The sequence below is a fragment of the Peromyscus eremicus genome, chromosome 5, assembly GCF_949786415.1.
Source record: "Peromyscus eremicus chromosome 5, PerEre_H2_v1, whole genome shotgun sequence".
Lineage (NCBI taxonomy): Eukaryota > Metazoa > Chordata > Mammalia > Rodentia > Cricetidae > Peromyscus > Peromyscus eremicus.
The window spans coordinates 39,125,477-39,153,327 of NC_081420.1; the positions used below are offsets into that span (position 1 = coordinate 39,125,477).

At 40.4% G+C, this 27,851-nt stretch overlaps 2 protein-coding genes across 2 annotated transcripts; one reads left to right on the top strand and one right to left on the bottom strand.

The window, feature by feature from the left end:
- Positions 1 to 1,256: 1,256 nt before the first annotated feature.
- On the bottom strand, positions 1,257 to 12,564 carry LOC131911317 (histone H2B type 1-C/E/F/G/I). The gene is made up of 2 exons (XM_059263300.1): positions 12,129 to 12,564; positions 1,257 to 1,509 (listed from the first exon to the last, which is right to left on the bottom strand). Exon 1 carries the CDS (start codon positions 12,521 to 12,523, stop codon positions 12,143 to 12,145), a length of 381 nt encoding a protein of 126 aa, XP_059119283.1. The 5' UTR covers positions 12,524 to 12,564; the 3' UTR covers positions 1,257 to 1,509; positions 12,129 to 12,142.
- A 253-nt stretch (positions 12,565 to 12,817) lies between these two features.
- LOC131911313 (histone H2A type 1-B) lies at positions 12,818 to 13,872 on the top strand. Its single transcript, XM_059263296.1, has one exon. It carries the CDS (start codon positions 12,826 to 12,828, stop codon positions 13,216 to 13,218), a length of 393 nt encoding a protein of 130 aa, XP_059119279.1. The 5' UTR covers positions 12,818 to 12,825; the 3' UTR covers positions 13,219 to 13,872.
- The last annotated feature ends 13,979 nt before the right edge of the window (positions 13,873 to 27,851 follow it).

Here is a 27,851-nt window from a genome sequence, read left to right on the forward strand (position 1 = left end):
ATGCTTGGTGAAAAATGTGTAGATTGTTCTCTGATCCAAGAGCAATCAGAAGTTCAAGAAAATTAATAATTACATTATTGTAATATGTAGGTTTTGTATGTTTTGCATAAACATCAATATCATAACTGATAAGGGCTGAGTGTATAAGTTTGGGACTCTTCCAAGAGGAACCTTAAAACTTCAAAGGCAGTATCTAGGGGGACAGTGTGGGAAAAGTCTGCATCTGAAATATTTCTGAAGCAAAAATTTAAGGACGAGGCATCAAATTTCTGATGGCAAGAGACAAAAAGTCCCCTTCTAAAGTACCTGAATTCATATATTTTTATTCTAGTGTGTTTTGTTTGGAAATATCAAAAACAAAAAACCAACAGTTGAGAGTCATGAGACTGATTTCCACCTCGCCAGGGCAGCGTGATCTTCCACTGTGAGAACAGGTGTGTCCCTCCGAGCACCCTGTGTATTTGATATCAGTTTGTTTTCTCGGACCCATGGTCACAGACAGACTTTCTGGGCCATTAACTGTCAGTGCCACACAGGCATCAGGTAGACCTTTACATATTGGCAGAGCATATTAATCAATTGCTTTGAAAGTAACACAGAACTGGAAATTTTAATGAATTCTTAGGTTCTATAATTGAAAATCCAGAAAAAGAACTTAAATTAGTATTTTGCCCCAGGCATCTGAAAATAACAATTAAAAAAAAAAAATCCCATCTACACAAACCTGCCCGGGTTTGGTTTTTGTTTCACAGTGCAGTACTATGTAGCCCAGGCTGCCCTTCTACCCCCAATCTTCTTGTTTCAGCCTTCCCAGTCAGCCATGGGGTGACCATGTGACCACCACCATAACTGCCATCATTTTTCTCTTCTTCCTTTTTCTTTTCAAACGGTACTTTGGGGACTGAGCACAGGACCTCCCACACGTCAGGCATGCGCTCTAGCTACATCCTTCGCCTAGCTCTTCAGTTGGTTGACCCAAGTTTTTCCTTTTAAGAAGAAAAGAGTGAAGATATGTAAAAGAAGATCTGTGATTTGCATGCTCTTGATTCCACAAAAATGGGGACTCAAAGTAACTAAAAAACACAAAACTAGTTATTACAAAGGTAGTGATTCATTCATAAATAAAATGTTATATCTCCGTAAATCATAATTTCTAATCATATTTTAAAAAATTACATACTTAAGATGCATTTTGCTTTACACGACACTTTTATTAATGTACATTATATATTCACATATCACAAACATTTAAAAGCTTTCTTTTGCTAGGAGTATTTTAATTTTGCTAAGAGTATTTTAATTTTCTACTTATGTGTGTCCTTCTTATCACAAATTTCTACAGTGAACATATTTCATAGAATTTTTAGCCAGATGCTTATCGGTTGTTCCTCAAGTTTTAAAAATACAGTCATTAATCTGCTAGCATTACCCACTTCCATTGTCTCATTTGTCAAAGGAAACAGCATCCAGCACTGATGAGTGGTACAAAAGATGTCAGGTCTCCTCCTCCTGTAGAGAGAGAAAAGAGAAAGGTTGACTCACTCTAGCTATTCTGCAGAAGCCTGCTGTTCTACTGAAGTGAAAACGACAATGGGGATTACCATAGATCGGTTTTTCTGAGACTGGCAGTGTTCTGAGAAGCCTATAAACACCATTCAATGCATTTAGTCATCACAAGCACAGTATGCCATAGCCACTGCCGCTCTCCTCCTGGTTGTAGAAGATGGAATTCAGCCACAGACACACTGATTTCCCCAGGTGCTGTTAGATGCCGGGCCTCTGCAGTAAAGCTCCCCACTGAACTACCTGAGCCTGGCTTCAGTAAAGGATTCACGGGATTATGGAGTTAGTGTTCTGGGAGTTCCACTTGACTGAGGCCTTAAGGAGCAGGAATCGCTCAGGTGGAAAAAGAGAGTGAGGGCTGTCCCTAAGGGAAGTGGTGGCGCTGTCCAGGCTCAGGGACAGTGTAAGGTGGGAGAACTGGCTTGAGCGGGAGCCTGAGGAGCTGCCTGTGCAGGACTGCATGGGTCCTGGCATGAGGAGAGTAGGAAAAGTCGTGTTTGCTATTCCTACGAGGCAGGCACCGGGTTTCCAGAAACCTTCATTCTCTCAAATGCTCATCCCTTCTGTCAGCTGCAGGAGAAGTCACTTCCATCTTCCTTTACAATAAATGACACTATCTAATGGAAAAGTGCCCCCCAAAATGCTAAGTCTATGTGAGGGGTGTTAGAAAATGTATTTTCCTCTTCCTCTTGACAAGTCAACAAAGGTATAAATTAAACGATGTTTTTGTCCATGTCCAAGTCCAGTGCGGGGAATGTATGCCGGGTTCGCACAGTAGATAATTCCCTCTCATTGCTGTGGGCTGACATACGAGTCTGGCGGGGAGTGTGCCGAAGTTAAGCTCATCGAAGGACTTGTAATTGTGCCTCTCACTTGACCATGTAACACCCAAGCCATCACTTTATTTTAGAAAGACTTCATTTCATGATGTGTTTTGCAGGCATTAACAAAACAAAAGCGGTCGACGCTGTTCTTCAGTGGTGTCTAACAAGCCCCTGTCAGGAAGAGCCCGGTGTCAATAGAGGGAGTGGAGCAGGGATTCTCTCTCTTTAGCGACAGACTCTGCCTCAAAGGAATAAGCAGAGAGTTCGAGAAGAGGACACCCAAGCCTTTCCTCTCTCAGCATGCGTGCCCAGGCATGCACATCTGTGCACACACATGGGCATACACACAACATGACCAGCAAATGCACACAGACAAAATAAATAAATATAAACAGCAAGAAAGGTAGCAACAAGGACTGTGCTGGAAAGAACCCCAGCTCTCCGTCCAAGTGTTCACGCTCATCCCTATACCCCCTTTCAATCACACCAGGGCAGCCAGGGCAGTACAAACAATAGCAGGGATGGAATGACGTGCATTCAGAATAGAGCAAAGACAAAATGAATCAGTCTGTACTTGTCTTCTTTACTGGCTTAATCCCTCGAGCATTCCTCCAGCTGACATTGTATTGTCTGAGGATTAATTTAGGAAAACTCTTAGAAGAGCACCTCGCACACAGTAAGTACTATGCTACATTTAACTACCAATTATAGCAAACATTTGCATCAGTGTTCCTGGTTTTTATATTTTCAGCCGTGCATATCCCTCCTTTCTCTGCTCTACCCCGTCCTGTTCCCCAGAATCTAGGCCGTTCTGGCATTCTGTCCAATTGGAATTAGATTAACCATCGTCCGCGCTGTGTCTTCTGAGCTGAGGTAGAAGTCCCACGAGGGACTTTGTCCTTTGCACACAAGACGGTCTCTGGAGAGAGCTCCTTAGCAGTGATCCAACAGGGCAGGTTGGGAGGGCGAAGGCCTCCTTCCTTGAGTCACTGTAAGACCGTGGCTACACCTAAGCCATAGCAGACGCTGTTAACTGAGAAGCCGTTGTGGGGTCCTTTTTAATACCAGAGGGGTGAATGTAGGAGGCCAGAAGGCGTTGGAGGAACCAGACTTGTAAAACACTCGGGCCTATTTCCTCCAAAGGAAGAAAATGACTGACGCTTGGTCACCCGGAAGGCTGCAGTGGATGTTGTCAGACAACCTGGAGATCTTTTTGCTATTCTATGGAGCCAGCCTTCCTGAATCCCCCGATATCCTGAGCATTGTTTAGGCCCTTTCCCTGAGCTTTGTGACTCAGTAAATAGAACCCATCCTTCTGAAGGTGGTCCCATGTACTTCGCATCCTCCATCAACAGAATCTATCCGTATGCTTATTACAAATCCTTCTCAGGCCCATGCCCTGACCATTGTTCGTCAGTTAACAGAACTCCTTCCTATCGTAAAGGTCTCCAGTGCTTTGCTGCTTTGCTAGGGGGTTTCTATGTAGCTATGCCTAGAGCTTTGATGTAATAGTTGTCATGAGGAAACCTTTTTTCCAAAGTTTTATTGTGCTGAAATGTATAAGAAAAATAAGCCCTGAGGTCAGACCCTGGAAGTTTTTTGTCCCAGCACCTGCTAAGGTGGTGCTGACCTGAGTTTCTTTCTTCCCCTCTAGAGGATTATGTTCCCGGTAGCCATGATTCTTGCAGGGTCCCCATGGAACCTTGTTTATTTTTCAGATGGGCGGGTGACTAGATTGTATCTCTGTTTCCCTTATTGTAGCTGGGGGTGAATGAAGGCCAAACAAAGTGGGTAGAATGATGTGTATCACTGCCAGCCCTGATTCTCCTTCACAGAGGAGAATCCACCACCATGTGTCTTCTAGCCTGTGATGTCTGGGACCCAAGGACATTCAAGCTACAAAGTAGAAAGAGACATTCTTCTTGAAGGTCTGTGGCACAAACTCTACCTCTTTTCCTGATGAGACACCTTATAATGGAGTAATAAGCACCTGGTGCTTCCCACTGAGCATCAAGAGCTTGTAGATGTGGCAGCAAACACTCTTTGCCTGTTTGATCTGATATTTATCTACGGAAACAAATTCAACATTTTCATCCAAAGCAACACAGACCTCCCATTATTCCATCATAGCTAGACCTTAACACCATGTCTGGTCAGTGATTACAAATCCTGTCCCCCACCAAACTCAAGCACCTTTAAGTTTCTACACCTTAGCCGGCTTCCTAAGAGTCCTAGAGAGCTTGCCCTCATGGCAGCGTTCTCATTGGCTTATGATACGCTCCTCTGCCCACAGATCTCATCTCCCAACCTGCCGTTGTTTGCTTCCCCAGGATATTCAGGGTCCCACAGAGTAGCTCTTTTTCATCCTTATTATGTTCCCTGCCTCACTCTGTAGAGTCCTAGATCTCTAAAAGAAGGACTTTCTGGTTTAGTTCATTTACATCTGCACACATGTAGAGCAGCATTCAAAGTGTAGATGCATCTTTAAAAGTTATTGAAAAAAACTGGATCAGTTGTAATGTGTGAGTGCTTACTGGGTAGGATGCTGAGTGATCTGCCCTAGGAATATTGTGGTAACTAAAGCAGAGGACAGAGTCTACAAATGACAAATCCCGATTGCACAATGTTGTCCTGAACAGTTGGAAAGAGGTGATTGAGATGCCTCCCAGGCAGGAAGCCGCCACACAGATGCCTGCAGAGTGGTGAAGTGTGCCGCCGTGCAGTAAGAAACGGGGAAAATTCAAGAGATCCAACGGTTGGGGAAGATAAGAAACCAGCAAGGGCTGGGAATGTGCCTGTAACACACAGCACGGCAGAGAGAAGCACACGAGGTCTAAAGAGCCAGCCCCTCATGCTCCAAGCTAAGAGTGGAGGGTCCTAAAGGAAAACCAAGAGTTCTTTTCATGCACTCCAGATCACCCATGACGCCAGCTCACACATCAGAGCCCATTGCCTCTTCTCTTCATAGTGACCTGATTAAGGTTCCTCTTTATGTTTAGAACTGACTGGGCCCAAGGAGCAGCCTCTGATTCTTAGAGTCCAGAACCCTCAGCACTACCTTTAAAACCTATAAAAAGTGCATTAGAGCTCATCCACACTTGGAGCTAGCAGTGTTTGGGGGATTTTGTTTGTTTTTCTATTGGATATTTTGGAACCTGAGTCATCTATGTAGAATTCCTAAGCAATTTTATAATATATATTACATATGTTTAGAATTGTATATCTATTTCAGTGTGTTAAAGTCCAAATGTGTGGGTAAAAGCTAGAGTCCAGTGTCCATTGCCACAATTGTTTGAGCAAGTCTAACAATAAAATTGGACATTCGTTGAAAATTAAAATGCCCAACTTTGCTAAGTTTGGCTAATAACAGTAGAGAAAAGGTGAGGAACATTATGCACAAGAAAATAGAGAGAGAGAAAGAAAAAAAAGTGAGTAGTGTACTTGGTCAATTGTAGGTTTCTCCACCCAGGGTGCATGTGGTGAGGGTTCAGATGAAGGAATTTCTAATGCCATAAACTGGTAGGGTCTAAAAAAGTGCTGAATCTAGGGGCTGGAGAGATGGCTCTGTGGTTAAGAGCACTGGCTACTCTTCCAGAGTGACCCGAGTTCAATTCCCAGCACCTACATAGCAGCTTACAACTGTCTGTAACTCCAGTTCTGGGGGATCAGACACTTCAACATCAATGTATATAAAATAAATTTAAATAGATTTTTTTTTAAGTGCTGAATCTAAATACCTCGGGAGATAACTGTTTTAAATCTCCTTAGGAGTGTTTCTAAAGAGATTATATATGGGGGGGGGGGGGCGGGGGAGAGCAGCTGCATTTTCTCTCAACCTGACATTTTTATCTGAATTCTATAATTTGTAAAATTCCATCTCCCTTTATGATAGATGAACTGTTCTCAAGATTCCCACATAAAGCTGTTTCAAGTCCTTTTAATATAAGAATGAAAACGTATAAACTCTGTCAGATAAGAACAGACAGCATATGTATGGATTAAAGATCTTTAACCTTGACCTGGTAATACGGCTCAGAGTAAAGGTGCTTGCTGCCAAGTCTGATGACCTGAGTTCAATCCCCGGGGCTCCACAAGGTGGAATGGGAAAGCGGACTCTCTCAAGCTGTCCTGACTGTACTTGTGGAGTGTCAAGTGTGTGCGTCCCCACCCACCACAAGCACACAAAATAGAGAAGATATAATTTTTAAAGGAAAAAACATTTTTTTATCTTTCTCTGGCAGCTTTCATTTTTACTTATCTTAAATTTAAGTTCTAAGTTCATAATATTAGAACTGGCAAGATGCTTTTTATATTTAAAAAAAAAAAAACAGTTTTTGGGGCTCTTCTCCATTGCCACTTAGTGACAGTTTTCCCCATACCTGGAAGAAGACACTTTTCAATGCTGCGGAATTAGCTGTGTTCCTTCTGGAAGGTGGGAGCTATTACCATTATCCTCAAAGTGAAGATACCGAAGCACAGAAACAGTGCTCTGCCTGAAAGTCTCCTCGTGAGCATATGACCTGCTGCCTGGAATTAAACTTCATCCCCAGAGGCTTCTCCTTTTCAACACAGAAAAATGCTTTGCAGCATTTGACTGGAGGGAACCCCTTCTCAGTGTTCTTCATTGGGCGGTCCATTCGGTCCTCATCCCGTCTTTCTGAGTGGGTAATTACCGTACTGCGCAAGGTCGGTATGGTGGCATTTGTCAATATGTCAAGGACATTCAGTTAATTATTAACACCCATTTCCTTGTGTGTTATCTACAGGCACAAACCACTACAAATACCCCAGCATTTTTGAGTCCTAAAAATTGAACTTTGGTTTTCATATAGCACAACAAGCACATTATTGACTGATTATTTCCTCAGTACTCTCTTCAAAATAATTTTTAAAGAATCAATTACAAGTAGATAGTCTCTGGAAACTCAAATACAAGTAATTATTTTAGTATCCTAACTTTCTTTGCAGTGTGGAGGGAAATTGGTTGTTACCAAGAAACAATTGAGAAAACCCCCAAAATCAGCTTTTGGTCTAAAACTCATTCTGCCAAAATATTATGAACTTAGAACTTGAATTTAAGATTGGTAAAGAACTGATCTTTGCATTACAATATGAGGATAAATCCCAGCCACACAAAAAGAAGAGACAGTCTCACTTCAGAGTCTTATATACTAAATTGAATTACTCTATTTCTTAAAGACTACCAACTTCCTTAAAACATAGAGTAAACATAATATTTATCTTGTATCCTTATTTGTTTTCCTCTGTAGCTAGGGAATTTGGTAGACATTAAAGGCAGCCCTTAGAGGAGCAAGCAATTGTGTTTCCTTATATATAAACTAACAATAATGAACCCGCCTGGCCCTCTAGGCCCATGGTGCGTCTCTATTATTTTTCACTCCTACAGATTTAAGGTGGCAAAGGCAAGGATGGCTAGTGCCACCCTAAACTGGAAGTGTTTTCTAATTCGTTAAGCAACACTCATTATAACCTGTGTTAACAACAGGAGAGTTACACAGAAGGAACCATGTCCGAGGAGATGCAGTCAGCAATGGAGCTCATGGAACACAGCCCAGGGGATAACAAAGCTACTGGGGGTGCATCCTGGAGAGGCAAAGGCCCGGCAGGACTGTTCCCAGGACGCCCCTTGCTCCTGCGGTGTTTCCTTGTGTTTCCCGCTGAATCAATCGTGCTGTGGTTACTATGTGAAAGGCTCCCACCATATCTAATTTAGGGTGATTGTTTCCCGGGAAAATCCCACTCCTCACAGGGCAATTGACTTGTAGATCGTAATGCAGATGATTTTTATGAGAGCAATGGTGATCAGTTAGATCCATGAATTAACTGGACTTTCTGAGTTAGCCTAAAAGATGCAGGTGGTTAAGACAGTCAAGATGATGAGGAAAATGGGTTAGGTCACTCTGCCAATTGTCCCACTAAGGTAAAAAAAAAATAAATAAATACATAAAATAAAATAAAATAGAGAGAGAGAAACAGGCTAGGAGTTACTTTCCCCTTTGTTAGATGTGAGATTTGCAGAAGACAGACAGTAAGAACAAGGAAGTTTCATACATTCTACCATGAATTCTGCCTGTGGAAACACAGGATGATGGTAGAAGACAATAAATATGTCTCTGCACCCAGGCTTGGGCCTGAGTTCCCTGATCACATAACGTACAGAATTAATCACAGGCCCCGGTATGCACCCTGAAAAACAAAGTTGTGAAAGGAAATGAAGTGACCCTGTTGTGTGTAAGGAAAACCAGATGGTTAGCTGACGGTTCATTTTAAGTTCCTCTAGAGGAGAACTCCGAGATCTGCTACACTGGAATGGCAGACAGCTGCCAGCCAGTGCAAAGGGAACTGGCTGAAATGTACTCGGCTTGCTCAAACTTTGTTAATCAATAATAAAAGAATTATTGCTTTGGGGTGAAGATGTTATGGTGGGAAAATTAATACAAAGAAAAATGTTTAACTCCTTGTGGGCTTCTAAGGATAACATGTAACTTGTAATCTTAATATGATTTCTTCCTATGTAAAGATTTTAATTTGTTTTTAAAAAATATGTAACTTATGGTTGTGAGGTAATCTCTTCTTGCAAAGAAATCTTTGTGTTAGGTGGAATAAAGGAGATAAGAAAAAATAGGAGAAGGAAAGATACAGAAGGAAAAATATCAGGGAAGAAATAAAAAGGATAAGATTAGGAAAGAGACAGGAGAGCTGGGAAGAAGGGAGACATCACAGGAGAAGAACAAAACAGAGAAAGAAAAAAAAAATCCAGCAGAGAGGAAAATAAAATGGAGAAGTAAGCTTTGGCCCTCAGATAAAAGTCTCCTGTGTGTGTCTGTGTGTCTGTCCCAGTAGTTCCCTAGTCCACATCTCCTCTCCAATTTCTCTGACCTGCCCAGAACCTGCTGGGGGACAGGCCCCTGGGCAGCAACAGACATTACAATGTCTTATATTTTGTAATCTCTAAGTAAGAAATTATTTAGTATCCAATGGTGAGGCACTAATTCATTCCACTTAATATTCATCTAGGTTCTTAAAGTAATTATCTGTGTGTGAATTCAGTCTTTAAGCTGTCATGTTGAATCCTTATCATTTGTTATGTAAAATTTCACTCCATTTAAAAAATTACTTTATGATTTTCTTTAGTTCAATACTGAAGTTAAAATTTTTATATTAAAAAGTGGTTTTATTTAACTAAATAAACCTAGTGGAAAAAGTTGGTAAATTTAAGGTAGTCTTTTTTTCTTATAAAATAAACCCTAGACTTCTGTAAACTAGATTATTATGGTAACACTATTACATTATGATAAAAGATCCATCTAAACACAAACTAAAAGTCAAACTATTAAATAAACAAAAAAAAATGTGCAAATACTGTTACGAGTGTGAGGCCACACCTTAATTCAAAGCCTAAGAATGGGTTGGGGATTTAGCTCAGTGGTAGAGTGCTTGCCTAGCAAGCACAAGGCCCTGGGTTTGATCCTCAGCTCCAAAAAAAAAAAAAAAAAGAAAAAAAAAAAGCCTAAGAATATAGAATAATTTACAATAATTAAGAGTTTTTAATTAAAGTTGATGTACTGTTTTAAAACCTGTTTATATTTAAATTACATTCTAATTTACTCATTTCCTACTGAGACAGACAATGTGCTCAAAGTTACTCATCTTCCTAAAATAGGAAAGATTCACAGCAACTGTGCAAGTTAGAGGAATAAGTGGAGTGAAGGGCTGCCGGTCAGTGAACACGGATGTAGGTATCTATTGACGTATTCTGATTAAAGAGACAAAGGTCAGAGGTCCTGTGGGGAGCAGGAACAGGAGTAACTCAGGATAGGAGTACTCCTCTAGTCCTCTTCCAAATTTGGTAGACATTCTACTGTTACACCATATCCCTTATAATAAATCACTAAGGTTTAAGTAACAGTTTTATACGTAGTAGAAGCAACCTTCTGTCTCAGCATGCATGTTTATGTTGTTTCTCACTCCTCTCTGGAACCAACAATAAAAACCTTCAGCCAATAACCCTGCCTGCCTGTGACAATCAGGCATGGAATTACCAAAGGATGGATTTCAGAGATTTTGAGACAACATACTGTTTCACTGATTTCTTCTGGTCTGGAACTGTCTTGTTTGGGTCTATGCTTCATTAAAATCAAGTTACTGGAGGCAGCTATTTTATATTTATATTCTCTTTCACACAGGCATGCTACTTTTGAGCAAACTAACAACCACCTGAACTCATACAAACACTACAAATCACAGGCGCACGAAGTTTTGAAGGAGATAAAAAGGGCAACTGAAAAAAAGAAACAGAATGAATCTCACCAAAGGAAAGAAAACCATCCACTCTGAACTGTTGTCAAATGCAGAGTATCAAACTCCTCCAACCCTGGAGCCTGTTTATACACTTTTGAGCCTGATTTGTGGTCCTTTGGCACCAAATCATCCAAATGAGAACCAGAAAAAGCAGTAGAGCTGTACAAGGACAAAGCTGTAGCATGGAGGAGACTGAAGCGCCAGAAGGCTGCCAGGTCCCCACACTGCTGACTTATAATGTAGACATAACCAGTATCTAGCACAGCTTCTAGAAATAAATAGTGTAGGAGGTGATTAGCATGGTGTTGACTTGTATCGGGGAAGAGTAAGCTACGGAACTGTTTTCTTCGAAAAGGCAAGACAGCTTATAAAAGAAATGGGTCTCTAGGAAGTGCGCTGAGCTTTGTACAGCCAATATTTAGGGTCAGAATTCTTCAGTGAGCAGTTAGGGTGGACGAAATGACATTAGACCATCCGGACAAGCAGAGGGATAGAAAAATCCTCTAAGGACTCTCAATTCAGTTTCTTTTCCTTTTATTATGAATTAAGTCAGCGTTCACAGCAATGGCTTTCGTTTCGGCGTTTCTTGCTCAAGTCCTATGCTTCCTTCCAGTCACCCTCACCTCACTGGCTGCTTCGGTTCTTCCCCTCACCCCTCTCTACGCTTTTATGCCACTGAGACTATGAAAATAAACATAGCTTGGACAAAGTGCTCTAACGTGACAAATGTCTACATCTGCATTTGAACAACTCAGTGTTTCATTTCTCACCAGAATCTCGGGCTGGCGATTGTCAGTGTCGGAGAGGTTTGTTCGGTAATGCCAGACCACATTTTATTATACCCTATGAAGTTATCAAAAACTTATCGACGATCTCAGGGGTCTTAGGTTAAGCAAAACTCTAGTATGATATATGTTGTTAAATCTACAATTATGAAAAGGCTGTACTTTGTAACAGACTCCTCCTGTTTAGATCTTTCAAAATGAAAGCAAATTTGAAAGCGCTTCTTCCAAATAAACCCTCTGGAACAAGTGTTTGAAAGATAAACCTCCTCCAGGGGGTCACAGGGCAGTATCAGGTCTATTTATTGTCTTCCTAATCTGTCACCCTTCCTTTGTAACTTCGTTCCTTCTGGTGGAGTGACTCAGCTTCACCGGAAGTGACGTTATAACAAGGCTCTGAGAGCGAAAATTTCCTACGAAACATTTCTTTCAAAACACAGCCAACAAAGCAATTGTAGCTTGAAAGTAACAAACTAGAATTGGTGAATTAAATGAAAATAGTTTATAAGTGCCCTCAATTGCTTCTGGCTAAACCTTAAAATTAAAAAACTAAGAATGCAGTGTTTGGCCACAACTCTCTTTTTGAGAAGGTGGGTGGCTCTGAAAAGAGCCTTTGGAAATCGTGATAGAGGCTTACTTGGCACGACCTCTTCACTTGGAGCTGGTGTACTTGGTGACGGCCTTGGTGCCCTCGGACACGGCGTGCTTGGCCAGCTCCCCGGGCAGCAGCAGGCGCACGGCCGTCTGGATCTCCCGGGACGTGATGGTCGAGCGCTTGTTGTAATGCGCCAGGCGCGACGCCTCGCCCGCGATGCGCTCGAAGATGTCGTTGACGAACGAGTTCATGATGCCCATGGCCTTGGACGAGATGCCCGTGTCGGGGTGCACCTGCTTCAGCACCTTGTACACGTACACCGAGTAGCTCTCCTTGCGGCTGCGCTTGCGCTTCTTGCCGTCCTTCTTCTGCGCCTTGGTCACCGCCTTCTTGGAGCCCTTCTTCGGGGCGGGAGCGGACTTCGCGGGCTCAGGCATCTTCGGATCTCTAGACACCGGAAGCTCAATGTGGGTTGGAAGGGGACTTCTCCTATTTATAGGGCGTTTATGCTAATGAAGGATGTTCAATGAGTCTGAGCTAATTGGAAGCAGAAAAACCAGTGGCTTCATGGGTGGTGTTATGCAAATGAGGTCTTGAGACTCAGATTTCCTATTGGCTATATCGCTGAGCGCTATTTTAACCAATCATGTAGTTGCTTTTACTATCCAGGAACCCATTATAAAAGCAGCCATGCTTTACCAGGCTTAGTACTTTGGGTTGTCTTACTGCTTTGTCAATAATGTCTGGACGCGGCAAGCAAGGCGGCAAGGCTCGCGCCAAGGCCAAGACCCGCTCGTCCCGCGCCGGCCTGCAGTTCCCCGTGGGCCGCGTGCACCGGCTCCTCCGCAAGGGCAACTACTCGGAGCGGGTGGGCGCCGGCGCCCCGGTCTACCTGGCGGCCGTGCTGGAGTACCTGACGGCCGAGATCCTGGAGCTGGCCGGCAACGCGGCCCGCGACAACAAGAAGACGCGCATCATCCCGCGCCACCTGCAGCTGGCCATCCGCAACGACGAGGAGCTCAACAAGCTGCTGGGCCGCGTGACCATCGCGCAGGGCGGCGTCCTGCCCAACATCCAGGCGGTGCTGCTGCCCAAGAAGACCGAGAGCCACCACAAGGCCAAGGGAAAGTAATTTGACAACCAGCCGTCAAAACTTTAGGAAACTTCAAACCCAAAAGGCTCTTTTCAGAGCCCCCACTGTTTCAAAGAAAGAGTTGAGCAAAATACAGTGATGAAAGTCTTTGCCCCAACCTGGTGAGCTTTAGTTACTCATAATTGGCTTGATATTTTGTAGTGGACAGTTTACTGGCCAAGGTCGGAAGGGCCCCCTAGAGTGTAACTGGACAAATAGGAAATCTGAAAGCCAAACGTCTTTTGCCATAACTTCGAGTTCTGGCCAGTCTAAGCAAAATGGTAGCCTGTCTCAGTGTAAATTGTCTGAAGGGTGTCTATTTTAACTATTAGAAACATCTCCCAAGGCAATCAAGGGACTGCAATGAAAAATAGTGAATTTACAATATATCTCTCAGTTTACGAAAAGCAAGTGAGAGTTTGGGCCTCCGATCTCCCCAGAAACGAAATGGAGGTTGTCTGGAACCTTAGGGGAACTCCCAACTCCATTTTTCTGGGCTCTTGGCATCACCAACTTTTTCCTCAGGATAGCATGACTTGAACGGGAAATGAGGGTCAGGGAAGCCCAGTGGACAAGGGTGGCCTGTGCCGTCATTGGACAGACTGACCAAGCACAGGAGCCACATAGTAATAAGCTCGTGACACTGCTCTGAAGCACTGAGGATGAGACACCATTAAGTTCCTACAATTTGGATCCACATACGTACTACTAGAAGTGTTGTGGATTTGTTGTTTTGGTTTTGTTTTTTTTTTTTTCATTTTTTCGAGTCGGTTTCTCTGTGTACCCCTGACTGGAATTCACTTTGTAAACCAGGAAGAGATCTGCTGGCTTCTGCCTTCCCAGTGCTGGGATTAAAGGCCACGCCCAGTTTAGTGTTGTGTTTCTTGATCCAAACAGAAGCTGGTCCTCCAGGTTTGTGACACTGAATGATGTCTGAGGACCCAGGCAGCCTCTTACTGGTTCCCTAGCAGGCATTCTAAAAGGAAAATAATTAAGACAGAAGAAAAACAACCATCTTGAATGCCGTAAGATTATTCTGTCTGAGGCCATACTACCCTAAATGCCCCTAATTGTGGAAGCTAAGTAGGGTCATACTTGGATGGGAGACCACCTGGAGATACCAGTGCTCTAGGCTTTATTAAAAAAAAAAAAAAATTAAGAAAAACAATTTTCTGAGATGTTTGGTTTAAAGTGAAACCGATCTCATACAACCCAAGCTGAGTGCTTGCTGCGTAACTAACGCTGGTCCTGAACTCCTGAGTTTACTGCTACCATTTCTCAAAAGTTAGGAATACAGGTGTTTTTGTTTGTTTATGCAGGGTCTTGTGTGCCCAAGGCTAGCCTCAAACTTGCTAGGTAGTTGAGAATGACCTTGAATGATCCTCTTGCCTCAAGCTCCTCAGTGCTGGAAGTGCAGTTGTGCATCACTCACATGCCTTCTGCCAAGGTGTTAAGAGAGTTCTTACAGCAACTGTGCTTGGGAAAGCCTGGTCTCACTGTACATAGCATCCTGTGAGCTGAAGCGCCCAGCTCAGCATTCCTTCCAGTTTAAGAACCTGGATCCTTGGATCTCACTTCATATGAGCCTTGGAATCATTCTCATTTTCTTGCCAAATTCCCTTTGAACCCTAATGTCTGAGACCTTCAGTATGTATTTAAGCTCTCTCTGCCTCAATATTTCTGTATCATTGCTCACTTTGCTATGAAAAAAATCCAAACTCTGTAGTGTGTGCCCTGAGATTAAAACAGCAAGGTTGATCCAGATGGCTGGTTAAGCACCACTGGATGCACTCCACCCATATTAATCCCTGTAAGCCAACAATCAAAAGGGAGGTCTATTGCTGTTACAGATGCTTTGATGAACAGAGGAACAGAGTTGAAAGAAGTAAAATAAGTCCCCAGGCTTAGAAAGCCAGCACTCCAAATGCTTAGTTATTCTATAACCCATCCTTGTCTAAGAGATTATTATGAGAAAAATTGAAATGGTACAAAATAATGAGTTGAGTTTGTTACATAGAGGATTATATATATAAGGTACTTAGTGGCATTCTAAACTGTGAAGAACCTAAAGAAAAAAGAAGTTTCCCGGAATCTGCATTAAGGGGACAGGGGTTAAAATTTGGCAGGTTTCAGCTAACACATGCTGAACCTTCAGTGGGGACAGCACAGCTTTTATTCGGGTTAGAAAAAGCAAAACAAAGACTTGATAGATATATATCATGGGAGGATGGTTTTCAGGAGCTATAGGAACTGTTTCCACGTGATGAGTTAGGAGAGAAGATAGAGAAGATCTGAGATTTGAGTTCTTTGATTCCAGGTTCCCAAAACAAGGCTTGTATTTGAACCTTTGCTAGTGAATGGATACATCATGAACATTGTTAACCTTTTTGTTTCTGTCTTCAGTAAGACCATGAGGTCAAGGCCTCAACATGTTAAATTGTAAATATTCAGCTTGGGAATAGACATAGACACTTGATAAAAAGGGCACAGAGTGACTATTGAATTGAATGCATCAGAGACTAAGCCAGCCAGAAAGCTTTTTGGGCTAGAGGGTCAGTTTACTACCAGGGAAGACAATAAGAACACACCAAACTAAAACTTCTAACAGCACCATCTTTTCCAGTAGATCATGCTTTCTAATGGTCTGATGGTGCTGGGAGAAATACAAGAGTAGCAGTTGTACATCACTGACTTGGAGGAGCAGCTAAGAACAGGCTACCAAGCGCAGAGCATCCCGTACAGCTCTGTCCCAGCTCAGCTCTAACAGGGTTCTTAGACTTCTACTTTGCATTGTCACTATTTATAACTCAGAATCCTGCTTACTGATGGACAGAATTCTCTAAGGCACTAAATACCTCACAGCTTCAGCTGGCTTTCAGGTCTTGAGCAGACCTATATCAATTTTGTCTCGTGGGTCCTGGGGAAGTCTTTATACTGGGGCACACTGATAAAGGCTATTCTCAATGGCTTCCTACTTGGTGAAGATACTCGGGCACCAGAGACAACATTTATCTTAGGGTTTTACTGAGACATAAGACTGAGAGGGAGTCATCATTTGGTTTTTCACATATCCAGAACAAAGGTAAAGAAAAAATAAAAACAAACTTTAATACAGTATCACCTTTACATTTGCTCTATCCCTTTACATTTCCAAATAATTCCTGGACAATAAATAATATTCTTTCCCTTGCTCCCTGCCATTGCCACTCATTCTTGTGAGTTTTTTTTCCCTTGTACCCATTTGAAGTATTGTAGCTTAAAATTATAAATATAAGTATGTATTTTAGGTATGCATAGGTTATTTCCTTAGAAGCTTATCATCTGGTGACCTAAGTTGTAGTCATTCATCTTTATGTTTATTCCTTTTAAATATTAAACATAGCACATGTGTATGAAAGGATTATTAGGAAGTTAGTTGTGTATTGGCCACTCACACTGGAGCTGATAAGAGTTCATGTGCAGCAAAAGACTCTCACCTTTCTTTTTGTCCCTGCTTTGCACCAAGCAGGAAAAGTTCCTATCAGGATGGCATCTGCTAAAGACATTCATCACCTGTATTGACACTTGGGAACTATTATTAACAAATCAATCTGTTTTTAAATAACAAGTACATAGAACTGTTGTGCCATTCAGAGGAATTAGAATATGTCATGAATACTTCAGAATAAGCTGAGTTGTTAAACAGTAAAATCAGATTTTCCTTGTTCCCTGTTACATGTGAGGACTTTAATAGTAGTATGGCAATGGTGAGGGAATATATATTTTGTAGCTTTTAGAACATATACTCATTGCTGATAGTTGAGGCTTTTTCTGCGAGAAAAGAAAACACTGGGGTCCAGCCTCTTCAGTGTACACTATCAGGCTTGTCAAAACTCAGCCCTCACCACACCCACCACTATCCTTTCTCTTCTGATTGGCCAGGTTGTTGTTGTCGTTGGAGGTGGGTGGGAATGACACAATGCAACAGCTCTTACCTTAAATGGAATAATAGTCTATTCTACAGCCAAATGTGAGTGACCATGGCCTGAGAACACAAATTTAGGTTACCCCAAATTCCACATTCCAACATGTAAGCACTTTCTTGATGTTTTATAGCTTTACAGAACAAAGAAAGTCTTGATTCATAGATTGTTTGGTACATCTGAGGGGTGGTTACAAGATTGGGGAGCTTCTCTCTAGGTCTCCGATGCTATTTGATGACATTCTTAACATTTGGGGTGATGAAAGCTGGTGGTCTGCTAAGTTAACAGATTTCAAAATGTTTTTTGTCTATTGGTCGCAAGATGTCAGTTCAGACTCAGAAGTGGGTAAGGAGTGACTGTGCAGGAGGCTAAGGCTAGCCCAAGATGAGGTGATTAGCCTCTGGAGTGAAAACATCTGGACCTCTCCACATCACCGCAGTTCTAATTAGTCAGTCTTTGCAGACGCAGCTTCTTCCCAGGAATTCTCATTGACGGTTTCTCCAAGCATCACATTTTGTGCAGGCTGGGGGCTGTATATTATTTACTAAATATTATAAGGTCCCTCGTAGCAAGAAGTTTATTCCTAGGATCTGATGTAGATAAGGCTAAGTAGTGAGCAGGACAACAGTCTTCAGGAGAGAAGAATAGGTTGTAAGTCATAAGAAAGAAACTCCTAGATCATAAGGAAACTATTAGCAAATGTGGTCTTCCTTTGTTTTTTGTTTTTTGTTTTTTATTTTCCTATAGGTAAATCATCTATATTTGACACAGCAGTTATGTGTGACATATAATAGGATTATGTTACCTAAAGTTAAAATAATCAAGAACTTGGTTTGACCTAATTGAGTGATGAAGGAAACGTGTATTTTAAACAACAAAAATGTGCATAGCTGTAGCTAGAGTTTTCCTGCCTGGCCCACAGTCAGGACAAATCTCTCTCACCTGCCAGTCCCACAACCACTCAGACCCAACCAAGTAAGCACAGAGACTTATATTGGTTACAAACTGTATGGCCGTGGCAGGCTTCTTGCTAACTGTTCTTACAGCTTAAATTAATTCATTTCCATAAATCTATACCTTGCCACTTGGCTCGTGGCTTACCGGCATCTTCACATGCTGTTTGTCTTCGTGGCGACTGGCAGTGTCTCTCTGACTCAGCCTTCCACTTCCCAGCTTTATTCTCCTCCTTTGTCCCACCTACACTTCCTGCCTAGCCAATGGCCAATCAGTGTTTTATTTATTGACTAATTAGCAACATTTTTGCCATACAGAACATCCCACAGCACATAGCAGTTAAACTAAATTAACGCTAAGTTTTCTCCTGTATTCAGTTATCTGTACTCTATGAGCTACCCTACTTGCATTTAAATGGGTAGAAATGTGACTCTGGAAGGAGTCACTATAATGATGTCCTTTTTTTTTAATTAGTAAAATACAGTATTGTTTCATTGTTTTTAGTCCTGAATAACTACGGCATAGTATATCTTAGATATTAATTGAATCAAGAAACATCAATATCAAGGTATGAAAACTTATAAATGTTGTTATTAGAGACTGATGACTTTTGTATAATACAAGCAAGAAGAGTTAGCCCAACTCTAGCTAGAGTAAAGGATTTAAAGTTTAATTAAAACCTAGATTTATTTTTGTTTTATCAAATTATACTGAATAACAAGTGAACCTAAATATGTACATATATACATACACACACACACACACACACACACATATATATATATATATATATATATATATATATATATATATATATATAAAGCAGTGAAAACAGTTGAATCTTTTAAACATGAAAATTAGTTTTGAATAATGTATATGTTTGGGATAAGCAAATGATCATAATAAAAAAACTGATTAATGAAAAGAAATAATATCTTCATTTGTAACTTCATTAAAAACAAAATGGTATTATTTTATCACTTAAGAAATATATCATGTAGAATATTAAATATAAACAATTTAAAATTTTTTAGTTATATGGCATTTAAGAAACATAAAAAGGGAGAGAACTGTTTAGTTAGTTGGGGAGCTCAGCTGTCAATGGCATTGAAGATGGGTATCTATTATTCAGCATTTCCCCAAGTCTCCATTAAAGTGTTCTCAGACTGTGTGAGAAAGTTCACCTCATCAAATTTTAACAGTCCAGGAGTGAATGAGAAGTACCTGGACACAGTCCTGATCACTTAATCAGAAAGGAGTCTTTTACATTATGTCTTCTTTCTTTTAGTTAATCAAACAATGTTGCCGGGCGGTGGTGGCGCACACCTTTAATCCCAGCACTCGGGAGGCAGAGCCAGGCGGATCTCTGTGAGTTCGAGGCCAGCCTGGGCTACCAAGTGAGTCCCAGGAAAGGCGCAAAGCTACACAGAGAAACCCTGTCTCGAAAAGCCAAAAAAAAAATCAAACAATGTTGTATGTATCCTTTGACGAAGACTCTGTAACAATCAGAATTTTAGTTATTGTATTTAAAAGTATTTTACAATACTATTTGCTGTTTATCTAAAAGAGCAAATTTTATAAAATATGTAAATATTTGTCTACTAAAGTGAGTTCAACAATCACTATATAGTTTAGTGGGAATGTCCCAAATAGGGATAATTCACCAAACAGAATTTATCCTATTATTAAAGTAATAACTATCACAAAAAAGCAAAAGGTCTAATGAGAAAGCATATAAAATTAAAATTTAATCACAGATTTTAAATGTCCTTTAGGTGAAATGATGAAACAAAGTTTTTATTGTTTTAAGAGGTTTTTTTGGGTGAACATTACTAAGAATAGATCAATACTTAAGGAAATTGAATTTTGATCATAAAAAGTTTGATAACATTTATATTACATCCATCTTAGTTACAACCGTGTCCATTTTTATAATCTTTTCACAGCATGAGTTAATCTTAACATTATTATAAATTATTGAAAAACAACTTTAATGAGGTAATTTTGTTTTTTTTTTTTGTTTTGTTTTTTGTTTTTTTTTTTTTTGGTTTTTCGAGACAGGGTTTCTCTGTGTAGCTTTGCGCCTTTCCTGAGACTCACTTGGTAGTCCAGGCTGGCCTCGAGCCGGGCGGTGGCGCACGCCTTTAATCCCAGCACTCGGGAGGCAGAGCCAGGCGGATCTCTATGAGGCAATTTTAAATGAAAGCTTGGAAGCTGTGTTTAAAGCTCAGAAAACATAAATATGTATCTTAAAAAACTACCAGTTATATTCAAATGCAGGTAAATTACATTAATGTTTGTGTAGTGTTCTTAACCAAATTTAAATTAATTATTTGTTAAAGATTTAAGTTATTAGAACAAGCATCTTGAAGTTGGTTTTGGTAGAAAAAGACTACTTTTGTGGGGGAGGTGGTTTATGAGGCATGTGGAATAGCAAAAGGCATCTATATGGCAGGGTAAAATGTAGCATTTATGACTTTATTTATTTGTTTTTAAACCAAGAAGATGAACAATTATTTCAATTTTATAGCTTATGAGAACTTTATCTTATGACTCTTATGTTTTATATAAACAATTAGTATTTTAAGGTTTTTTAAAACATTTAATAGACCCAAAGATACCATCTTAATGATTTTAGATGTTTAGAATACTCAATTTATACAATATATGTATTTAATATATCTTTTCATATATGATCACTGTGGTGATATTGTGTTCCCTAAAATATTGTGCACCCTAATAAACTAATCTGGGGTCAGAGAACAGAACAGCCACTAGATATAGAGGCCAGAAAATGGTGGCACACACGCCTTTAATCCTAGCATTCCAGAGGCAGAGATCAACCTGGATCTCTGTGAGTTGAAGGCCACACTGGAAACAGCCAGGCGAGGTAACAAGAGCCTTTAATCCCAGGAAGTGAGCCTTTAATTCCAGAAAGTGATGACAGAAAGCAGAAAATGATATACGGCATGAGGACCAGAAACTAGAAGCTTTTGGCTGGTTAAGCTTTTAGGCTTTTGAGCAGCAGTTCAGCTGAGATTCATTCTGAATGAAGACTCAGAGGCTTCCAGTCTGAGGAAACAGGATCAACTGAGGAATTGGCAAGGTGAGGTAGCTGTGGCTTGTTCTGCTTCTCTGATCTTCCAGCATTCACCCCAATACCTGGCTCTGGGTTTGATTTTATTCATAAGACCTTCTAACAATTCATGTTACAGATCACAATTTTAAAATGTGAATATACATATACATTTTAACTGAGCATGTCCCAAAATAATTTTTGTACATTAAAAAAAAAATTCTTTAAAAGAGAGAACTGAAGTGGCCACATTTTTTTAAAAAAAAGTGACACAAACATGTGAAAACAACCAAAAATATACAAAAGCAGTGATCCTAGGCACACATGACACACAGTTATCATAAACATACATGAAACACAAGTGTTATAGGTACCCACCGGAGAAGATGCTCAGGGGAAGAGAGACACAGCTTCATTCAGGCATCTTTAACAGCCAGGGAGTGTCCCTAAGATTTTAGAACCTCAGCTCCAAACTTGGATTTTTGGCTTTAAGGCTGAAAATAATTTTAGGATTAGTTGGTATAATGAAGACGTCTTAATGTAATGAGAGTTTAAAAGAAAAGAAACCACTCAAGGAAATAATATAAAACAGTAGGAGATGGAGAATGATGAGGCAAGATCCGATAAAGAGATGAGAGTGGGGAGTTGATTTTAGGATTTAAATAGCTTGATATAAACTCAAAAAATTTAAATAAGTTACTTTTGCCAAATGCATATTACTTTTATATACTAAACAGTGACTTTTTATTATATTTAAAACAATTTTTAATTTAAATATAATTAATTATATTATATTCTCCCTCCTCCAAGGCCTTCCAGATCTTCTCCCCCTCCCTACCCACCCAACTTTAAGTTCTTTTTCAAAGAAAATAATACAAGGACCACACCCCAAACCAAGAAAACAAAATAAAGCCACACCCAAAAAGAAAGGAGAAAAAAACAAAAACAAAAATACCCACCAAACTGTAACCAAATAAAAGCAAACACAAAAAATTGTGGAGTCCATTCTCTGTTGGTCACTTACTCCTGAACATGAGGCCTGTCTGGAGAAGTTGATTTACTCAGTGTCACTCTACTGGGGAAAAATTATTTTCCTTCTTCCTGCAAGTATAAATGACAGGTTTCATTCATTCATTCATTTAAAAAAATAACAAAATAAAATAAGACAAAACAAAAATTATCATATAGAAGTTAGGCGAGCCAAACCAGCAGAAAGAAAAGAACCTAAGAGAAGGCACAAGAATCAGAGACCCACTCTTTCACATCCTCAGGAATCCCATAAAAATACTAAACTGGAAGCCACAGTATAAGTGCAGAGGACCTAGGACAGACCCATGCAGGCCCTGTGCATGCTGCCTCAGTCTCTGTGAGTTCACGGGAGCTCTGCGCCGTGTTGATTTAGAGGGCCTTGTTTTCTTGGTGCCATCCATTCACTGTGACTCTTACACTATTTCTGCCTGCTGTTCCATGATTTCCTGAGCTCTGAGGGCAGGGATTTGGTGGAGACATCCCATTTAGGGCTGAGTGTTCTAAGGTCTCTCACTCAGCTGAAGGTCTGGTTGTGGGTTTTTCTATCTGTCCCCATCTGCCGCAGGAGGAAGCTTCTCTGATGATGGCTGAACAAGGCACTGCTCTGCTTCCCTGACAGGAGTCTTAAATAAATTCGTTATTAGTGTCTCATTCTAATTCACCTGCAGCCTTTTCCTAGAGCTCTTATTGTTATGAATTACCAACTTGACTGATTTTTACAAAAATTTTACATTTGTTGTGATTTTTTTATATCATTGCCTAGAACTTCATTAAGCACACAGAAATGCCAATTTTGGAACATCAAATGCTCCCCTGTGATGCCTATTCTTGGTTGTCAATTTGAATACATCTAGAATTAACTGAAACCTAAGCATCTGGGTCCACCTGTGAAGGATTGTCTTGAATGTATTATTTAAAGTGTAAAGACACATCCTAAATCCAGATCTTGTGAGTTGGGTAGATCCATACCTGAAATCTGGACCACACTTTCTGGTGGCAGCCTAAGTAAAGGGCATGAAAGAAAGGAGTGCTTGCACTCGCTCTCCTTGTCAAGTTCATTCCCAATGCCATGTTCATTAGAGCCTGCTTCTTCCAGATCCTGGGGTATACTAAAGACCAGCTGAGACATTCAGCCTTGTGGACGAACAACTACCAGGTTCTTGGACTTTCCACAGGGAGCTAGCCAGTGCTGGACAGTCAAGGCCACTCTAATGCATCCTGTTTTTATATATACAGATTCATTCTATCGGTTGTATCTCTAGAGGACCCTGACTAATACATCCCACTCCCCACGGGGGAAACCATAAAACCAGTTTATCTTTGGTTAGATCTCTATTTTTGCAAATACTTGTGAGTAGAAAGTCAATAATTATCACACATAAGGCTATCTGGAGTACCAGATGGTGGTTTATCTCTAAATACTTCTTTCATCTTGGAAACCTTACCCCACACCCGGTTAAAACAGCACTTTGTTTATTTATTGTCCCTTTTCCTGAAAAAGTGCTGTTGTAAGAATTTAGCAGAGTCACTGTATCTGGAGTAGACATTAGAATGAACAGCTGTTTTTAAGAAGTACTTTAACCTTGAAGAATCCTTGTGGAAAACAGTGATTGTTTTCCCTGATTTGTAGAATTGTTTTGCTGAAGGGGCATTGCAGCCTTCCCATGACTTTGGGGACAAGACACTTCAGGCACACCCGAGGCTCTTGTATTATTGTGTATTACAAAGGATACATAATGAAGGACAAGAGTCATGGGGGCATGTGATGCTCTCCTTCAGTAAGACATGTAAATTAGATCAGGGACCTTGGTATAAGGAAACCAATAAAAATGCCTTTGTACTGCTGTCCGGGGTTCAGCCATCAGAGAGGCTGGACCTTCCTCCTGCCACAATGGGCCTTCAAATTTCTTCTTGGAGTGCCTTCTTTTTTCAACCAACCTATGCTACTCGGGGCACCCTGACAAAGTACTTATAAATATCCTAAGCTAAAGGTCTGGCAAGGTCACTGGAAATGACAGAATTCGGTATTTGAGGGAGGATATCAAGAGAAAAAGGCCAAGTAGTAATAAAACACGCCAAAGGCAAAACCAACGGCAAACAAAAACAGAAACCAAAATTCCTTCCAAGTTCCAAAAGCAAATAAAATCCAAAATGCCTTTAGAGACCTGAAAAGAAACAAACAACCAAAACAAAATCAAATTTCTACACCAAAATTCTTTCAAAACAAACAACTAGATACCTTAAACCAAATACTTTGAAAACTGACCAGAAAATGGTATCTATCATGTATTAGGGTCCTTAATTAGTAAACAAATGGACTGTGAGCCAAACCAAGCAAGGTCTGAGAACCCTGGAAAGAACTCACCAACAATTCACCTGAGGAAAAAACACCAATGAACCTGCACTCAATGAATACATCACTTCCATTCAGGGGGTTCCTCTGCTTATGGGAGCCCACAAAGATTCCAACTTGTGGTTTGACTCAAGGTCAGAGAGTCAGAGTTGATGTTGCTCTCCAAGGCTGCATGATAGGGTGTCAAGGCATGGTTACCAGGTGTCTTACACTTCAAGACCTAATCACAAAATGCTTTGCCATGGAGTGCAGTGGATAGCTATTTCAACAAACAAGGTCAGGGCAGGGTTCTGGTTTTTTGTCTTTACAGGATAATAGAAATACCCATCTTCAAGAAATCATAAGGCCTTGGACACCTAGATATCTAAGCAGACAGAAAGGACCTATTGGTACCAACACACTCTATAGGGTAACATCTTACTACCTAATATCAATATCTAACTCTAGAATAGTTGTGGTCCCGATTCAATCATAAATCTAGCTGGCTTTGGAGTTGGAATCTGGCTCTCTCCTTCTCTAAATCCAAGCATGTTGCTAAAAGAAAAATTTAAAAGATTCTGTCTCATATCAGAAGAGCCAACTGGTGTGGGACAGAAGAAAACCAATAATCTAGGGACCAATGTTGTCAAGATTCTGTTTCTTTCCACGCTTATCCTTGACTTCTGGAACTCCTTTCCATTTTGATATTAATAATGTTCAAGTTTTCCACAATGAAAAATAAGTCTTTCCAATTGCAATCTCTGAAGTTCCCAGAAGGAAGATGGGGCCCCACAACAACAACTCTACTCAGTCCAGAATGATGCCATTGTACCTAAAAACATTACTCAACGATCAGCTTTGGACTGCAAACTCTTCAGGACAGTTCTAAGATGAGATGATCCATTATATTACACTTGTAGCCAGAACCTAAGATAACTTGACACGTTACTCCGAGACTAGCTACAAACATTATAGCTTTCTTACAGGATCCCACAGAGATACCGTCATCCCCTAACAGCAGGAAGCAATTTTAAGAAAAGGAGCCGGGCAGTGGTGGCGCACGCCTTTAATCCCAGGACTCGGGAGGCCGAGCCAGGTGGATCTTTGTGAGTTTGAGGCCAGCCTGGTCTACAGAGCAAGATCCAGGAAAGGCGCAAAGCTACACAGAGAAACCCTGTCTCGAAAAACCAAAAAGAAAAAAAAAGAAAAAGAAAACGAAGCCCCCTTTCCCAAAAGTTTTCATTCTCTCAGGGTTATGGATAAGTTGTTATAGGGTTGGGGGCAGAACAATAAAAATTTAGACTCAGGATTCCTTTTTGGAAAAGAAAAAAGAGGAATGGATAGGTATAGTATATTGAGGTAGATTATTGTATCTACTAGTAAACTAAGTTAGCAAACTATTAGCCTTAGATAATTTGCACTGATATGGATTCTTGTATATTGATACAAATGTAAACTATTTTTATATTCATATTTAAGATAATTTGTATATTGACATAATTCAAAACTATAATCATCATATTGAACACATGTTCCTACTCGTATGTGAAATATTTTAAATATTGATACAAACGTGAAATTATATTTATCATACTATATGTATATTCTACCTCTGTTTAGGATATTTTGTATATTGATACATATTAAGAATATTGATATCATATTGCACTATACATTTCTACCTCCATTTAAGGTATTTTGTGTATTGTCACAATTTTGAAGTCATTGTCCTTATACGGTACATCTGTTTACAGACTGTTTTCTTTGTTAATGTGAAGCCTTAGTCCTTAGCTTATTTGGGTAGATAAGACTTACAGATTTATAGTCACCCATGCTTGTCATTTCTATAGTTATGTTAGTTAGGTTGTCCAAATTTACAGAAACATATGTCAGATGGATAGGTAATCTTCCAACACTTCATAGACCTAGAGAATATGGCATTTAAATATTTTGATAACTTAGAATTCTGTTGACATGTTACACAATTGCTCCTGGCAGTACTGATCTGATCCCAGGAGAATGTTTGGCTTCTAAGACATTTCCATTTAGAAGTTTGTCTTCTTCCTGGCACATAATGGCCTGCTGGGCAAAGAACTGCCCTTGCCTAGACTGCTGACAGTATGAACGCTGCCCTTTCCGGATGAGTAAAATGAGCAGGACACAAGGAAAAGTGACTGCTGAACCTTGCCAAGACATGGTAAGATGGTCTTTCAAAATTCCTGCTTCTGAAAGTGATCTATCATATATTCTAGGCCTATAGCCAAATTGGATACACCAATGATGCTGAGAAGCTTTAGGTGACTGTCCAGGCTGCCAGCTGTCTCTGTCTATTCTCACAAAATTTTTGGAAATTGCTTGCTTGCATTTTCTGTTTTCTCAGGTATTATTATGTTCCTTCTCAGGTCTTTGATGGGGTTGAAGACTAGACAGTTATAGTTATGATCCTCTCATATCTTAGCTAAGAACATTTCAGATAGTAAAGTTAGATTTTTTTCAGAATAGGATAGCTATTGGAGTAATCTCTGTAACATACCATTTACCTGTGTTCTGGACATCTCTAGATTTTAGTATATGTCTCTTGTTCGATGTTGTTCTTGCTGGTTGTATTTCTATTTTTGTTTAGGTTATTACCTTTCCCCTCTCCTGGACGATACTTGATAATTGTTCCTGTTGTATATAGTTTTATATTAGATTAGAACTTTCTTACTTAGACAAAAGAGGGAGATGTAGTGGATAGCTGTTCTGTCTATGACCTTGAAGCACTGCCCTTAGAGATGCAGCAAGCAACTATTCTACCTGCCTATGACCTTGAAGTACATGCCCCTGGGGCATGGCCTCTAGGCGACCCTTAAGACTTGACAGGCATGTAGGCAGTCTCCTCTTCACTTCCTCATAGGACTTGGATGCTGGGATGACTCAGACAGCCAGAACACCAGGAGACTTTGCCCCAGCATTCCAGAACCTGTAACAATTCTATTCTATACAGTGAGTTTTTTCTCCTCTAATAAATTCCTTTGCTCTTTAAGCAGACTCCATGGATTTCTCACTTTAATGGGGCGTAGTTACCAGGTGTTTTGAAGGGGCTACACTTGGTTGTATGTTGTGCTTTGATCTTGGAAGGGGGAGGTCTTTTGCCTCTCCCCTTACTAGTGTATAAAAAATCCATTAGAAATAAACTTGAGGCTGCTGGATATTGACCCAGAGCTCTCCTGAAGCTATCCTATGTCTCTGTCTTTTTCTTCATCTATATTTCTATCTAGCATGTCTCAATTCCTCACTC

Bases quoted from the DNA above. Each gene is read 5' to 3' on its own strand.
- LOC131911317 (XM_059263300.1), bottom strand. From the start codon at position 12,523: ATGCCTGAGCCCGCGAAGTCCGCTCCCGCCCCGAAGAAGGGCTCCAAG.
- LOC131911313 (XM_059263296.1), top strand. From the start codon at position 12,826: ATGTCTGGACGCGGCAAGCAAGGCGGCAAGGCTCGCGCCAAGGCCAAG.